Source organism: Aquarana catesbeiana, linkage group LG03 (genome assembly GCF_042186555.1).
Source record: "Aquarana catesbeiana isolate 2022-GZ linkage group LG03, ASM4218655v1, whole genome shotgun sequence".
NCBI classification, from domain to species: Eukaryota; Metazoa; Chordata; class Amphibia; order Anura; family Ranidae; genus Aquarana; species Aquarana catesbeiana.
The window spans coordinates 710,411,117-710,429,275 of NC_133326.1; the positions used below are offsets into that span (position 1 = coordinate 710,411,117).

Below are 18,159 nucleotides of genomic sequence, written 5' to 3' on the forward strand. Positions count from 1 at the left end.
TGAAGCCCTCAGAGGTTTGTTAGAGAACCTTAATGAACAAACATCATGAAGGCCAAGGAACACACCAGACAGGTCAGGGATAAAGTTGTGGAGACGTTTAAAGCAGGGTTAGGTTATAAAAAAAAAAAAAAATCTCCCAAGCTTTGAACATCTCACAGAGCTCTGTTCAATCCATCATCCGAAAATAGAAAGAGTATGGCACAACTGCAAACCTACCAAGACATGGCCGTCCACCTAAACTGACAGGCCGGGCAAGGAGAACATTCATCAGAGAAGAGCCATGAGGTCCATGGTAACTCTGGAGGAGCTCCAGAGATCCACAGCTCAGGTGGGAGAATCTGTCCACAGGACAACTATTAGTCGTTCACTCCACAAATCTGACCTTTGTGGAAGAGTGACAAGAAGAAAGACATTGTTGAAAGAAATCCGTAAGAAGTCCTGTTTGTAGTTTGTGAGAAGCCATGTGGAGGACACAGCAAACATGTAGAAGAAGGTGCTCTGGTCAGATGAGACCAAAATTCAACTTTTTGGCCTAGAAGCAAAACACTATTTGTGGCGGAAATCTAACACTGCACATCACCCTGAACACACCATCCCCACCGTGAAACCTGGTGGTGGCAGCATCATGTGGGGAAGCTTTTCTTCAGCAGGGACAGGGAAGCTGATCAGAGTTGATGGGAAGAAGGATGGAGCCAAATACAGGGCAATCTTAGAGGAAAACTTGTTAGAGTCTGTAAAAGACTTGAGACTGAGGCGGAGGTTCACCTTCCAGCAGGACAAACGACCCGAAACATACAGCCAGAGATAAAATGGAATGGTTTACATCAAAGCATATTCATGTGTTAGAATGGCCCAGTCACAGTCCAGACCTAAATCCAATTGAGAATCTGTGGCAAGACTTGAAAATTGCTGTTCACAGACGCTCTCCATCCAATCTGACAGAACTTGAGATATTTTACAAAGAAGAATGGGCAAAAATGTTCCTCTCTAGATGTGCAAAGCTGGTAGAGACATCCCCATAAAAAAGACTTGCAGCTGTAATTGCAGCGAAAGGTTCTACAAAGTATTGACTCCGGGGGGCGCCATACAAATGCCCCCCCACACTTTTCACATATTTGTAAAAAAAAATGTTGAAAACCATTTATCATTTTCTTTCCACTTCACAATTATGTGTCACTTTGTGTTGGTCTATCACATAAAATCCTAATAAAATACATTTAACGTTTTTGGTTGAAACATGACAAAGTGTGGAAAATTTCAAGGGGTATGAATACTTTTTCAAGGCATTGTAAAGAAGGCAGATCGCCGTTATTAGTAGGGAAGGCATGGATCTCCTGTGTCTCTGCAAAGCAGGAACATGGATCAATGCCTTCTCAGAGTCAAAGCACCTCCCCCACAGTGAGAAAGCACAGCCTAGGCACACATTTAACCCTTTGATCGCCCCCTTATGTTAACCCCTTCCCAGCCAGTGTCATTAGTACAGTGACAGTGCATATTTTTAGCACTGATCACTGTATTGGTGTCTCTGGTCCCCAAAAAGTGTCAGTGTCAGATTTGTCCGCCGCAATATCGCAGTCCCGCTATAAGTCGCTGATCACCGCCATTACTAGTAAAAAAATAAATTAAAAAAAAAAAAAAACGTAATAAAAATATCCCATAGTTTGTAGACGCTTTTTCGCAAACCAAAATCAATATACGTTTATTGGGATATTTTTACAAGCCATGTAGCAGAATTCATTTTGGCCTAAATTGATGAATACTTTTGAGGTTTTCCTTTTTTTTGGATATGTTGTAAAGCAGAAAGTAAAAAATATTGTTGTTTCTCAAAATTGTCTTTTTTGTTTATAGCGCAGAAAATTGAAACCGCAGAGGTGATCAAATAGCACCAAAAGAAAAAAAACTATTTAAAAAAAAAAAAGGGACATATTTTATATGGGTACAGCGTCGCACGACCGCGCAACTGTAAGTTAAAAGTAATGCAGTGCCGTATCACGAAAAATGGCCTGGTCAGGTAGAGAGAAGGGGGGGGTAAATCTCCCAAAGGTCAAGTGGTTAAAGAGGAGCTCCAGCACCCCCACCAAAAAATTTTAAAAAAAGTCAGCAGCTACAAATACTGTAGCTGCTGACTTTTAATGTTAGGATATTTACCTGTCCAGGGATCCAGCGATGACGCCAACCCAGAGCCAATCAGCTCTCAGGTGCTACCACCGCCGCCCTCGTAAGGGAGACAGGCAGTGAAACCTTGCAGCTCCACAAACGGCTCCCTACTGTGAATACGTGAAGCGTGCTGCGTTTTTTTTCTGAATGGTCCGGCGGCAGTGGAAGGAGGTGGGGACGAACTTCCAGGGGACCTCGTCATGGCAAGGTCTCTTTGAAGTGGGGATGAGTATCTGTCAAAAACAGGTACCCGCTCCCCCCCCCCCCCCCCCAGCTCATAAGGTGCCAAATGTGGCAGCGGAGAGGGGGGAGCAAACAAGCAGAGCTTCCCCTTTTGGGTGGAGCTCCGCTTCAAAGAAAAGAACATGGTGGAAGTTTCACTGAGGTTTTTGGGGTTGCTTTGCTGCTTCAGGCACTGGATGTCTTGACCGTGTGCTTGGCATTATGGAACCTGAAGACTACCAAAGTATTCTGGGGTGCAATGCAGGGGCCCCCGTGTCAGAAAGTTGGGTTTCCGTCAGTGGTCATGGGGTTCTTACATAAGGACAATGACCCAAAGCACACGTCAAAAAAAAAGCACCCAGAAATGGTTGATGACAAAGTGCTGGAGAGTACTGAACTGGCCAGCAATGAGCCCAGATCTAAATCCCATTGAGCTCCAGTGGAGAGAGCTGGGAAAAAGGAACCCTTCCAATCTGAGAGACCTGGAGTTGTTGGTGACTAGTTGTCCAAAATTCCAGTAGAGCGGTGAAAAAAACTCATTGACGGTTACAGGAAGCCATTGATTTCAGTCAATTCCCCCCCCCCCCCCCAAGGGGTGGTGCTACCAATTGCTACATTGAGGGTGCCAATAATTTTATCCAGTTTTGGGTGGAATAGATCAGATTTGGCTTTTTGTTTCTCCACTTTTTTTGTGTGTGTCATACAGATACAAACAAAGCATGAGAATGCCTAAACATTTGTAATCGCAACAATTTTCTGGGCGACGTGGTCTGGCAGAAGTGCAGGGGTGCCAATATTTTTGGCCACAACTGTATACTTAAAAATGCCTTCTAAGGGCCAGGAAAAAAACGCTCAAAACGCCACAAGCATCTAAATGCATGTGCAACACGCACTTTTTTTTAGCAGCTTCTTTCCTGCCTGGACTTCTGGCATTCACAGGGACTAAAAAGACACCCGTTGTGCTTGAAGGCCTTCGATAACACAGGCTGTTCCCATTTATCACTGCCCTCCGAGTCAGCTGACTCACAGATAATCTTCCAGTGGCCAATCTATGAACGTTTTCAAGCAATACAATAAAAAAAAAAAAAAAATCCAAAATTAAGAGACCAAGTCAAAGAATTACTTTAACCACTTCAAGACCGCAATACGTATATATACACAGTGCATCCAGAAAGCATTCACAGGGCTTCACTTTTTCCACATTTTGTTATGTCCAAAATGGATTAAATTCATTATTTTCCTCAAAATTCTTCAATGAAATCACCCATAATGACAACGTGAAAGGAATTAGTTTGAAATCTGTGCAAAATTTATTAAAAAAAAAATCCCATGTACATAAGTGTCACAGCCTTTGCTCAATACTTTGGTGAAGCACCTTTGGAACCAATTACAGCTTCAAGTCTTTCTGAGTATGATGCTACAAGTTTGGCACACCTATTTTTGAGCAGTTTCTCCCATTCTTCTTTGCAGGACCTCTCAAGCTCTGTCAGGTTGGATGGAGAGCGTCATTACACAGCCATTTTCAGATCTCTCCAGAGATGTTCAAGTCTGGTCCCGTAGCCACTCCTTTGTTATGTTGGCTGTGTGCTTGGAGTCGTTGTCCTGTTGGACGATGAACCTTTACCCTAGTCTGAGGTCCAGAGCACGTTATCAGGGATGTCTCCATAGATTTCTGCATTTATCTTTCCCTCAATTCTGACTAGTTTCCTAGTTCCTGCTGATGAAAACATTCCCACAGCATGATGCTGCCACCACCATGCTTCACTGTAGGGATGGCATTGGCCAGGTGATGAGCGGTGCCTGGTTTCCTCCAGACACGAAGCTTGATATTCAGGCCAAAGAGTTCAATCTTTGCTTCATCAGACCAGAGAAATTTGTTCCTCATGGTCCAAGAGTCCTTCAGGTGCCTTTTGGCAAACTCCAGGTGGGCGGTCATGTGCCTTTTACTGAGGAGTGGCTTCTGTCTGGCTACTCTACCATACAGCCCTGAGAGGAGGAATGCTGCAGAGATGGTTTTTCTTCTGGAAGGTTTTCTCTCCACAAAAACACTAGAGCTCTCTCAGAGTGACCATCGGGTTCTTGGCCACCTCCCTGACTGAGGCCCTTCTCCCCCAATCGCTCGGTTTGGCTGGGTGGGCTGCTCTAGGAAAAGTCCTGGTGGGTCCAAACGTCTTCCATTTACAGATGGAGGCCACTGTGCTCAGTGGGACCTTCAATGCTACAGAAAAGTTTCTGTACCCTTCCCCAGATCTGTGCCTCCATACAATCCTGTCTCGGAGGTCTACAGACAATCCCTTGGACTTCATGGCTTGGTTTGTGCTCTGACATACACTGTTAACTGTGGGACCTTATATAGACAGGTGTGTGCCTTTCCAGATCATGTCCAATTATCTTAATTTACCACAGGTGGACTCCAATCAAGTTGAAGAAACATCTCAAGGGTGATCAATAATAAGATGGACCTGAGCTCAATGTTGAGTGTCATGGCAAAGGGCGCGATTACTTATGTACATGGAATTTTTACTTAATAAATTTGCACAGATTTCAAACAAATTTCTTTCACATCATTATGGGGTATTGTTTGTAGAATGTTGAGGAAAATAATGAAGTTAATCCATTTTGGAATAAGGCTGTAATATAACAAAATGTGCAAAAAGTGAAGCGATGCGAATACTTTCTGGATGCTGCACTGTATATTGGGGCTTTGAAGAAGTTTACTTCAGCCATATGGTGCGGCTGGTTGGTCCCAGAGGTGATCAAAGAGTAGATCCTCTTTGATCGTCTCTAAAGCCTTGGAGGACCGGAGCGACGTCATAACATCACTTTCCACTCTGGATGTAAACAATTTTTTTTAAAGCAAAAGATTTTTTTTTTTTTTTTAAAAGCAAAAAAATTAAAAGATAAGAGATTTGGGGTATTTTTGACCACAGATCTCAGCACGAAGAGGACCCGTCACCCTTATTTCTATTAAGAGGGAAGTTTAACAAAACAAAAGTAAGTGTGTGTGGTGTGTATATATAAAAAATAAATTTATATATATATATATATATATATATATATATATATATATATATATATATATTTTATTATATCTATAAAATTTATTATATATATATATATATATATATATATATATATATATATATATATATATATATATATATATATATATATATATATATATATATATATATATCTCTATCTATCTATCTATCTATCTATCTATCTATCTATCTATCTATCTATATATATATATAGATAGGAGTTCCACCCGAGGTCCAGTAAAAAAAAAATTAAAAAAGTCAGCAGCTACAAATACTGCAGCTGCTGACTTTTAATTGGACACTTACCTGCCCCGGGGTCCAGCGATGCGGGGGATCAAAGCCCCGCTCGTCTCCCCCTCCGGTCAGTGGCGCCAGCATTGCAACTGTGGGCGCCGGGCTGTGGCTTCACAGCCTGGCACCCATTGCGCATGGGCGAACGGCGCACCGTGATTGGCCGCTCAGTCACCTGGGACCTGTAATGGGTCCCAGATGATTGACAGGAGGGAGGGAGCAGAGCGGAGCCCTTCCTGTGCTGAGGGAGGGGAAGTGATGTCACCAGCCCAGGCACTGGAAGCGGCAGATCACGAGGGACCCCCTAGCAACAGGCATTTAGAAGTAAAAAAAAAAATCCAAAATTTTTTTGGGATTTTTTTTTTTTTTTCCATGTAGTTTTTTTTTGGGTGGAACCCCACTTAAAAAAACAAAAAAAACAGCGCCCTCCCGTCTGTGCTTTGCGCGCAGAAGTGTACACATACGCAAGCATATGTAAAACGGTATTTGCACCACACACAAAAGGTATTGCCACAAACGTTCGAGCGAGAGCAAGAATTCTAGCAGTGGACCTACTCTAACCGGGGTAACATGTAAAAGGTGTTTAAAGCGTCGCTTAGGGAGATTTTTAGTTACTGCAGTTTGTTGCCATTCCAAGAGCATCAGAAATTTTTTTAAACTTGACATGTTAGGTATCCATTTACTCAGCGTAACATCTTTCACATCATACAAATTGAGAGGGAGAGAGGAAAGAGAAGAGAGAAGAGGAGAGGAAAGAGAAGAGAGAAGAGGAGAGGAAAGAGAAGAGAGAAGAGGAGAGGAAAGAGAAGAGAGAAGAGGAGAGGAAAGAGAAGTGAGAAGAGAGGAGAGGAAAGAGAAGAGAGGAGAGGAAAGAGAAGAGAGGAAAGAGAAGAGAGGAGAGGAAAGAGAAGAGGAAAGAGAAGAGGAAAGAGAAGAGAGGAAAGAGAAGAGAGGAAAGAGAAGAGAGAAGAGGAAAGAGAAGAGGAGAGGAAAGAGAAGAGAGAAGAGGAAAAGAGAAGAGAGAAGAGGAGAGGAAAGAGAAGAGAGGAGAGGAAAAGAGAAGAGAAGAAGAGGAGAGGAAAAGAGAAGAGAGATAGAAGAGAGATAGAGGAGAGATAGAGAGAAGAGAGATAGAGATAGAGATATACACATACATACGCACACACAGAGCCTTGAAAAAAGTATTCATACCCCTTGAAAATTTTCCACATTTTGTTGTGTTACAACCAAAAACATAAATGTATTCTATTGGAATTTCATGTGATAGAGTCTTGGGAGAACCTGTCCACTCACATAGGGATTTCTGCCCCCTGAATACCATGAGGATGGGCCCACTTGATTGGGAATCATGGAAAAACAGTTCATATGAATTTCTACAACTTTATCATCAGTTGATCTTTTCCTCTATGCACCGTGCTGTTTTCTGGCCCTTAGATTAGTAGTTTAAATTGGGATTTGGGATTGTTTCAAACAAGGATTAAAAGAGAAGCTATATATTTTTTCTTCTTTTTAGATGTACACATGAAAAAAAGGAGGTCAGCTTAATGTAAAAGACTTTATGTAATAAATGTTTAAAAACCATTTTTAGCACCGCACATACATTTCATAATTTTATATATAAACAAACAAAAAAAAAAAGTTCAGAACGGATTAACCTGAATTACATTGAACCCTATGGGAAAATATGCCTCAGTTCGCAACCAAGTCGTTTCACAAATTAAGTCTGTGAACCAAAGTATCACTGTACTGGAAAAGTGTGTGATGTACATTTGTATGGCGCCCCCCGAAGTCAATACTTTGTAGAACCACCTTTCTCTGCAATTACAGCTGCAAGTCTTTTTGGGGATGTCTCTACCAGCTTTGCACATCTAGAGAGGGACATTTTTGCCCATTCTTCTTCTTTATAAAATATCTCAAGCTCTGTCAGATTGGATGGAGAGCGTCTGTGAACAGCAATTTTCAATTGGATTTAGGTCTGGACTTTGACTGGGCCATTCGAACACATGAATATGCTTTGATGTAAACCATTCCATTGTAGCTCTGGCTGTATGTTTAGGGTCGTTGTCCTGCTGGAAGGTGAACCTCCGCCTCAGTCTTACGTCTTTTGCAGACTCGAACAGGTTTCCTTCTAAAATTGCCCTGAATTTGTCTCCATCCATCTTCCTATCAACTCTGACCAGCTTCCCTGTCCCTGCTGAAGAAAAGCATCTCCACAACATGATGCTGCCACCACCATGTTTCACGGTGGGGATGGAGTGTTCAGGGTAATGTGCAGTGTTAAGTTTTCCGCCACACATAGCGTTTTGCTTTTAGGCCAAAGTTTAATTTTGGAGTCATCTGACCAGAGCACCACCTTCTACATGTTTGCTGTGTCCTCCACATGGCTTCTCACAAACTGCAAACGGGACTTCTTATGAACTTCTTTCACCAATGTCTTTCTTCTTGCCACTCTTCCATAAAGGACAGATTTGTGGAGAGCACGACTAATAGTTGTCCTGTGGACAGATTCTCCCACCTGAGCTGTGGATCTCTGCAGCTCCTCCAGAGTTACCATGGGCCTCTTGGCTCTTCTCTGATGAATGCTCTCCTTGCCTGGCCTGTCAGTTTAGGTGGACGGCCATGTCTTGGTAGGTTTGCAGGTCTAGGTCTATCACATAAAATCCATTCACGATTTTGGTTCCAACATGACAAAATGCGGAAAATGTCAAGGGGGTATGAATACTTTTTCAAGGCACTGTACAACGATCACTGCTGGTGGGCCTCTTGGCTGCTTCTCTGAAGAACGCTCTCCTTGCCCGGCCTGTCAGTTTAGGTGGATGGCCATGTCTTGGTAGGTTTTCAGTTGTGCCATACTCTATCCATTTTCAGATAGATTGAACAGAGTTCCGTTCAAAGCTTGGGATTTTTTTTTATAACCTAAACCCGCTTTAAAAACTTCACAACTTTATCCCTGACCTGTCTGGTGTGTTCCTTGGATTTCATGATGCTGTTTGTACACTAAGGTTCTCTAACAAACCTGAGGGCTTCACAGAACAGCTGTATTTATACTGAGATTAAATTAAACACAGGTGGACTCTATTTACTAATTAGGTGACTTCTGAAGGCAATTGGTTCCACTAGATTGTAGTTAGGGGTATCAGAGAAAAAGGGGCTGAATACAAATGTACCCCACATTTTATAAAAAGACTATGAAAACCATTTATCATTTGCCTTCCACTTCACAACTATGTGCCACTTTGTGTTGGTCTATCACATAAAACAGATTTACATTTTTGGTTGTAACATGACAAAATGTGGAAGATTTCAAGGGGTATGAAAACTTTAAGGCACTGTATAGAATGTAAGTGTATCTCACAAAAGTGAGTACACCCCTCATATTTTTGTAAATATTTTCTTCTATCTTTTCATGTGACAACACTGAAGAAATGACACTTGTCTACAATGTAAAGTAGTGAGTGAACAGCTTGTATAACAGTGTAAATTTGCTGTCCGCTCAAAATAACTCAACACACAGCCATTAATGTCTAAACCGCTGGCAACAAAAGTGAGTACACCCCTAAGTGAAAATGTCCAAATTGGGCCCAAAGTGTCAATATTTTGTGTGGCCACCATTATTTTCCAGAACTGCCTTAACCCTCTTGGGCATGGAGTTCACCAGAGCTTCACAGGTTGTCACCGGAGTCCTCTTCCACTCCTCCATGATGACATCACGGAGCTGGTGGATGTTAGAGACCTTGCGCTCCTCCACCTTCTGTTTGAGGATGTCCCACAGATGATCAATAGGGTTTAGGTCTGGAGACATGCTTGGCCAGTCCATCACCTTTACCCTCAGCTTCTTTAGCAAGGCAGTGGTCATCTTGGAGGTGTGTTTGGGGTCGTTATGTTGGAATACTGCCCTGCGGCCCAGTCTCTGAAGGGAGGGGATCATGCTCTGCTTCAGTATGTCACAGTACATGTTGGCATTCATGGTTCCCTCAATGATCTGTAGCTCCCCAGTGCCGGCAGCACTCATGCAGCCCCAGACCATGACACTCCCACCACCATGCTTGACTGTAGGCAAGACACACTTGTCTTTGTACTCCTCACCTGGTTGCCACCACACACACGTGACACCATCTGAACCAAATAAGTTTATCTTGGTCTCATCAGACCACAGGACATGGCTCCAGTAATCCTTGTCCTTAATCTGCTTGTCCTCAAACTGTTTGCGGGCTTTCTTGTGCATCATCTTTAGAAGAGGCTTCCTTCTGGGACGACAGCCATGCAGACCAATTTGATGCAGTGTGTGGCGTATGGTCTGAGCACTGACAGGCTGACCCCCCCCCCCACCCCTTCAACCTCTGCAGCAATGCTGGCAGCACTCATATGTCTATTTCCCAAAGACAGCCTCTGGATATGACACTGAGCACGTGACCTCAACTTCTTTGGTGGACCATGTCGAGGCCTGTTCTGAGTGCAATCTGTCCTGTTAAATCGCTGTATGGTCTTGGCCACCATACTGCAGCTCAGTTTCAGGGTCTTGGCAATCTTCTTATAGCCTAGGCCATCTTTATGTAGAGCAACAATTTTTTTTTCAGATCCTCAGAGAGTTCTTTGCCATTAAGGTGCCATGTTGAACTTCCAGTGACCAGTATGAGAGAGTGAGAGCGATAACACCAAATTTAACACACCTGCTCCCCATTCACACCTGAGACCTTGTAACACTTACGAGTCACATGACACCGGGGAGGGAAAATGGCTAATTGGGCCCAATTTGGACATTGTTACTTAGGGGTTTTACCAGCGGTTTAGACATTAATGGCTGTGTGTTGAGTTATTTTGAAGGGACAGCAAATTTACACTGTTATACAAGCTGTACACTCACTACTTTACATTGTAGTGTCATTTCTTCAGTGTTGTCACATGAAAAGATAGAATAAAATATTTACAAAAATGTGAGGGGTGTACTCACTTTTGTGAGATACTGTGAGTGTGTATTTTTTAAAAGTGTATGGTTAATTTATTAAAGTGTATTGTTTCCAATAAAATTACTTGTGCAAACCGCTGCGCAAATACCGTGCGACATAAATTGCAACGATCGCCATTTTATTTCCTAGGGTCCCTGCTTAAAAAAAATATAATAAATTTATAAAATTTGGGACTAGAAGTAATTTTCTAGCAAAAAAATAAATAAAAAAACAAAAATTTCCAGAAAAGGATTGGTCTTCAAGTGGTTAAAGTGTGCTTCCACCGTTGCAGTCAAAATCTAAAATTTGAGGACCCCCCTTATACCTGTTACGTTATTTTATTATTTTTTTTTTTTATTCATTAAATATACACTAAACCAGCCAAACCTTGAGATATTTAAACCCTTTTTTTAGAACCGATGTGTGCACATATAGATTACAAGCAATAATGAGATCTGCCAGCACAGCACAGACAGGGTTAATTATAGGAAACCTAACTCCCCAGCCCCTTTCTTAACATTACCTAGAAGGAGAAAGCCAAGCAGTTTTTAAAAAAAGATTTTAAAAGGTTATGCAATGTGAAGGGGGGGAGGTGTAATAAATATAAAGTGTTATCCCAGACAAGGCTGCAAGTGTGGAAATACACTCTGAATACTACATTAGCAACACAAAAACAATGGAGGACTGAAAACACGGGACACTGTAACCGCAGAGCCAGTATTTAGTGTTCTTATGTAAGGAGTCTCACCAGTAAGGGTGGTGGGGAGGGCCCAGGAGCAAAGGGGACCCGTCCCCACATCTTGATGACCTCACCCAGGGGCTGGAAGCCTTCGTCACATCCTCTCTTCACTAACAGTGACATGGTAAAGTACCCAGCTTGGCACCATTCAGCCATTTCCTGCGTACTGAATGGACCTGTATGATGGAGGAGAGGTTAGAAGGAAGCATGCCATAGAAGTATAGACCCTCCCGCCAAAGGGAAATATTTTAGGCATCACATGACCTACCTTGGATCTCCCCCTGAGGGTCCTTGTAGAACCATTTCATGGCAGCCTCGTGGCTGAGGGGCAGAGCAGCAGCACTGTGAGAGCGGGAAGAGAAGCCATCTTCCTCCAGGGAAGAATCCTGCAGAGAAGCCACCAACTTCTCCGCTTCCTGTCACATGAGAGAGCAGAGTCATGTATGAGGGGAGAGAAGTCCAGGAGGGCACATATACACGTCATAGGGGGCGGCGCCACCCCCCCCCCCCCCCAAGCTGAGGGCAGAGTGACAGAGGCAGCGCCAACCCAAAGCTGAGGGCAGAGCAACAGAGGCAGCGCCAACCCAAAGCTGAGGGAAGAATAGCAGAGGCAGCACCCAGCAGGTGATGGCAGATTGGCATTGCCACCCCCCCAGGCAGAGGAAGGACCCAAAGGGTGATGGTAGAGCGGCAGTGCTACCCACAGGCTGAGTGCAGAGCAGCAAAGGCAGCACCCAGAGGGCGATGGCAGAGCGGCAGCGCCACCACCAGGCTGAGGGCAGAGTGGCAGCAGCCGCACCCAGAGGGTGAAGGCAGGGCCAACCCCAGGCTGAGTGCAGAGCAGCACCCAGAGGATGATAGCAGAACGGCAGGTAAGCATGAAGGGAGTCCCTAAGGATGAAAATAGAATGACAACACAGTAATGAAAGTTGGTGCGGGGTGCAGGGTATAGAGGGAGATGAAGGATATTTGGAGAAGGGGGTCAGAATCAGATAACTGCTAGAAGAGAGGAGACGGAACCAAAAGCATTCCTAGGAATGAGTGGAGTCAGATGGTATAGCTGGGGAGGGCAGAGTTAGGAGAAAGGTTGAATGGCAGAGTTAGGAAAGGTTGAATGGCAGAGTTAGGAAAGGTTGAATGGCAGAGTTAGGAAAGGTTGAATGGCAGAGTTAGGAAAGGTTGAATGGCAGAGTTAGGAAAGGTTGAATGGCAGAGTTAGGAAAGGTTGAATGGCAGAGTTAGGAAAGGTTGAATGGCAGAGTTAGGAAAGGTTGAATGGCAGAGTTAGGAAAGGTTGAATGGCAGAGTTAGGAAAGGTTGAATGGCAGAGTTAGGAAAGGTTGAATGGCAGAGTTAGGAAAGGTTGAATGGCAGAGTTAGGAAAGGTTGAATGGCAGAGTTAGGAAAGGTTGAATGGCAGAGTTAGGAAAGGTTGAATGGCAGAGTTAGGAAAGGTTGAATGGCAGAGTTAGGAAAGGTTGAATGGCAGAGTTAGGAAAGGTTGAATGGCAGAGTTAGGAAAGGTTGAATGGCAGAGTTAGGAAAGGTTGAATGGCAGAGTTAGGAAAGGTTGAATGGCAGAGTTAGGAAAGGTTGAATGGCAGTTAGGAAAGGTTGAATGGCAGAGTTAGGAAAGGTTGAATGGCAGAGGGCGGAAGAGTCGGAAACAGAATTGGAAACACTTAAGAGTTCAATCCGTTCTGAAAGGCTTACCTGCTGGAGATGCTTCATGCCTTCGTCCTCCTCTGGATCCCCCACAGAGAATTCAGTAGCAGCATGGGGGGGACTAGAGGAAGGAGGCGGCAGAGAGGACAGGGGGGAAGGAATAAAGGGTCTGGGGTCTCCACCTAAAACAAAAAAAGTGAGGACAATCAGATTAAAAATACTTCATCAATCTCCAATAGCAGCAGCACCACCAGGGGTGTCTACACCTCTTCTCACCGTCATCGGCTGGGAGCGGAGTCTGCTCGCTGGGAATCGCACCGTCTGCTTCCGGGGTGGAGGACATCTCGGGGCATCGCTCGCTCTCCATCTCCCCGAACATCCCCGATGCCCACATGGAATTGGACGAGTCGGGAGAGGTAGAGGAAGGCTCCAGGAGGATTTCTTCAGAGAGGGCCAATGAGTCTTCACCTAGGAGGTGCACAGGAAAGACTATGAGCCCTAATTTTCAAAAATTACAGAGCCACCCCCCCCCCCCCTCATACCTAATCTATATGTAGCATTCATTTATCCATTTGCTGGCCCGGCCTTTTTGTTTAAAAATCTGTATTTTCTTGCTAGAAAATTACTTTGAACCCCCAAAGATTTTTTTTTTTTTTTTAAAGCAAAAGATCAAATGTAAAAAAATTTCTTTTTGATCTTCTGCTTTTAAAGCTAGGAGGAGAGATTTGGGGTCTTCTAGAACCCTCTCTTCATAAAGAGGACCTGTCATCCTTATTTCTATTACAAGGGATGTTTACATTACTTGTCATAGGAAGAAAAGTGATAAAAAATTTTTTTGAAGCTACAGTGCAAAAAAACAAAAACGTTAAGTTCCCCCATCCACCCCAAGCACACAATGGCGAATGCGCGTGTCGGTCCGGCTCGCAGGCAAACAGCGATTGTTTCACACACACGAGGTCCTGTGAATGTCAGATCACGGGGGGGGGGGGGGGGGGGGGGGGCATTAATTCTAGCACCAGACCGTCTCTGTAAGTATAAAAGTGGCAACCTGTAAAGGCTTCTTAAACGTGGCCCATGGATAGTAAAAATTTTAGTTTGTCACCGCTGCATGGGCATGTGCAATTTTGACACGTTTGATATCCATTTACTCGGCGTAACATCATCTTTTATATTTTACCAAAAAATTGGGTTATGCATTGTGTTATTTTGCTTTCAAATTCAAAAGAGTGTATTCCCCTCCCAACAAAAGTTGCGTTTGAAAAACCGCTGCATAAATACCGTGTAACATTAAAAAACTTGCAACACCCACCAATTTATTCTTTAGGGCCTCGGCTTTGAAAAATATATATAATGTTTGGGGGGTTCCAAGTCATTTTCTAGCAAAAAATACTGATTGTAACATGTGAACAAAAAGTGCCAGAAAAAGTCCTGGAGCTGAAGTGGAGAATACTCAAACGCTGGTGCTTGCCTGTTGATGCGCCCAAGGCTGCCCCTCCCTGTGCCCAAGGCTGTCCCCGTGCAAGCGCCCAAGGCTGCCTCCCCACCCATGCAAGCCCCCAAGGCTGCCTCCCCACCCATGCAAGCCCCCAAGGCTGCTCAGCGGCAGGATGTAAGGAAGGCAGTTGGCATGGCAGGCATTAGAGCAAAACTGCTCCTCTGCCCTTATTAACTACTTCAATACAGGGCACTTACACCTCCTTCCCGCCCAAGCCAATTTTCAGCTTTCAGTCTAAATGACAATTGCACGGTCGTGCTACACTGTACGCAAACTGAATTTTTATCATTTTGTTCCCACAAATAGAGCTTTCTTTTGGTGGTGGCACTGATAGGCGACACTGAAAGGCTGCACTGATTGGGTACTTATGGGTGGCACTGATAGGCCGCACTGATAGATGGCATTATTAGGCATCACTGATGGCACTTGCAGGCATTGGGGATGGGCACTGATTGGCAGCTGCCTGGTGGTCTAGGGTGGCATACCTGTCGGTCCAGTGTGGTGGCCATCCCTGGCGGTCCTGGGTGGCCATCGCTGATAAACAATCAGCACAGACCCCCCCCCGTCAGGAGAGCAGCTGATCGGCTCTCCTCTACTCACGTCTGTCAGACGCGAGGAAAAGCCAATCAACGGCTCTTCCGGTTTACATCGTGATCAGCCGTGATTGGACACGGCTGATCATGTGGTAAAGAGTCTCCGTCAGAGGCTCTTCACCGAGATCGGGTGTAGCGGTGTGTCAGACTGACACACCGCCGCGATGCGCGCACGCAAGAGCGGTCGTTCTGGGAGGCCGTCATATGACGTCCACCCAGAATGAGAGCCGCGCTGCCCAGCCGGCATTTGACGGCCGGCGGAAATCGATTAAATGTATAACCTGCTATTAACACCGCACCTGCGGTAAGGCACTCACCATTAAGCTTGTCTCTTGTCTCTGTGCTGTCCGTCTTCTCCTCCTCATAATCCTCCTCCACCCCCAAGAACTCCAGTTCCTGCTCCTCCACGATGGTCTCCTTGGGGTTTTTCTGGAACACAAGACAAGACATGTCATCATCGTCAAGCCATATAATAGGAAAGTCATCCCACCACCCACCTCTGACCATATCCTGCACCGGTTCCCTATGACGCTCCCAATACCTTGAAAGATAAGAAGGCCCCAGAGGAGTCGAAGGTTCCCATCTCATCATCCTCATCTTCCATACACCATTCAGGAAGGCCATCCCTATCATCTCCGTGTGCGCCATCTGAACCTCTTCCTCGCTGCCCTGAAGCGCCACCTTCCTCCGGCACCACGTCGAAATCAAACTTTCTCCGTCGGTCGCCATGTTCCCTCCACCCGGCGGAGCGAGGACCCTCTGTGCGGGATAAGGAGAAATCAGTGACCATCGTGGGGGGACAACAACACAAAAGAACACAGACATAGGACAGGAAGGTAGGACAGACCTGTTCCTCCAGGACTGGTAGATCTCCAGCGTTCATCTCTCCGGGACACAGCGAGCCTCCAATTGCCGTCCTCGTCTTCTTCCTGCCCGTCGCGCAACGTGCGCCAGTTATCGCTGTCCGAGCGGGCAAATTCCTTCCGTGCAGCAGCGGCTTCCTCAAACCCGACTCGTACTTGAATGAGAAAAGACAACGTGCTTGTACTGCGTGCGCCTAAATAGACCTGTACAATGTCTGAGCTCATATCCAATACAGCACAATGTATACAAGGTGAGCACACCCCAATACACCCGTCTTATCTTTTCCATAACACGGTGTTTGGATGATATTTGGATTTTTGCAGAAATTGTTCCACTTCTATGCGCCGGTGATGTCAACGGCCCATTCACCAGTATATACAGTGCCTTGAAAAAGTATTCATACCCCTTGAAATTTTCCACATTTTTGTCATGTTACAACGAAAAAAGTAAATGTATTTGTGATAGACAAACACAAAGTGGCACATAATTGTGCAATGGAAGGAAAATAAATGGTTTTCAATTTTTTTTTTTTTTTTTTACAAATAAATATGTGAAAAGTGTGGGGTACATTTGTATTCAGCCCCCTTCACTCCGATACCCCTAACTAAAATCTAGTGGAACCAATTGCCTTCAGAAGTCACCTAATTAGTGTCCATCTGTGTGCAATCGAATCTCAGTATAAATACAGCTGTTCTGTGAATCCCTCAGAGGTTTGTTAGAGAGCCGTAGTGAACAAACAGCATCATGATGGCCAAGGAACACACCAGACAGGTCAGGGATAAGGTTGTGGAGAAGTATAAAGTAGGGTTAGGTTCTAAAAAAATCTCCCAAGCTTTGAACATCTCACAGAGCTCTGTTCAATCCATCATTCGAAAATGGAAAGAGTATGGCACAATTTTGAAACAAAGGAAATTCCCCATAGTGGACTTTGAAGGCACATTTAAGAGAGCATTTAGAAAAGTATATGAAGTAAATAACAATTTATTTATTACAAAAAATCATCGAGTGAATATCACACAATCACATAATTAAAAACAAGGAATGCAGTTCCATAGATACAAAACTAGTGATACCAATACATTTTCACCCGACGCGTTTCGGAGTTACTTATGCCTCCTTCTTCAGGGGTGATTGTAGGATTGAAAAATAATTTTCTATATGAGAAATGATATAACATAAACATATTAAGTACACATTGAAAATCATGAACAAAAAACCTATAATTGTATAAATCTGTATACATATTTCTGTTTACACTTACATTGGTATCTATAGATTTTGGTTATGCATTCCATAAAGAGTTTAAAAGAACATAGATGTATTGACACATACTGCCCATCAGACGCGTTCCCTGGTCGTGGTGTGTAGAACTTTAGTAGAGTATAACAAGAGTATTCATATAGCCACTGTCGAGGTGGGAATAGATAGGTAAGGATATATGAAGTAATTTATTCTTCCTTTCAATGGGAAGAGAAGCCCATTAGTCGAGGGCGTATGAAAGTTTAGATCTGAGATCACACTGGGGCCAAATGCGAATCCTGAAAGTCATGAAAATATATATATATATAAAATGTGCACGTTGGTCAAGCATGTGAGTAGCCAGAGTAGTACATGGAAAGTCCAAAAAATGTATCCTACCTGGTCCGCCTATAGTATGGAGGACAATAGCTGATGATGGATGTGGATCAGGTAAGGCCCAAATAGCTGGAGAGTCAACATGGAAATAGGAAGTATATCAATACCCTGATTGATAAAGAGAGGAAAAGGGGGGGGGGGGGGAAGAGAGGACAAGAGACAGGAACAAGAGGAAAGGAGGAGGCAAGGGGAGGGGAGGGGGGGGGGGAAGAAAGAGAAGGGGAGGAGAAAGAAGGGGACAAGGGAGGGAGGGACAGAAAGGGGAAACAGGGGGGGGGGGGGGAGAAAGGGGGGGAGGGGGAGACCGGGAAGGGAGGGGAAAGGAAGGAAGGAAAGAGGAAGAGGAAGAGGAAAAGGATGGGAAAGGAAAGGCAGAGGAAAAGAGATAGTGAGTGAAAAAACGGAAAACAGAAAATATAAGGCATCCAGGTAGCAGAAATGGTTGGTAGTTTCAGTAGAGGGATCTGGATCGATAGGTGTATTGTAAGAAAAGAAAAAACCCATAGAG

The 18,159-nt window shown here is 44.3% G+C and overlaps 1 protein-coding gene across 1 annotated transcript in view; it reads right to left on the reverse strand.

The window, feature by feature from the left end:
- Positions 1–18,159, reverse strand: part of GIGYF1 (GRB10 interacting GYF protein 1) — a gene marked incomplete in the record, with an annotated part of 64,459 nt that overhangs the window by 17,692 nt on the left and 28,608 nt on the right. Inside the window, 7 exon segments of the mRNA XM_073623135.1 lie at positions 11,409–11,575; positions 11,668–11,815; positions 13,113–13,246; positions 13,341–13,532; positions 15,470–15,581; positions 15,694–15,911; positions 16,000–16,170. Of these exon segments, the coding sequence (XP_073479236.1) occupies positions 11,409–11,575; positions 11,668–11,815; positions 13,113–13,246; positions 13,341–13,532; positions 15,470–15,581; positions 15,694–15,911; positions 16,000–16,170 (1,142 nt within the window).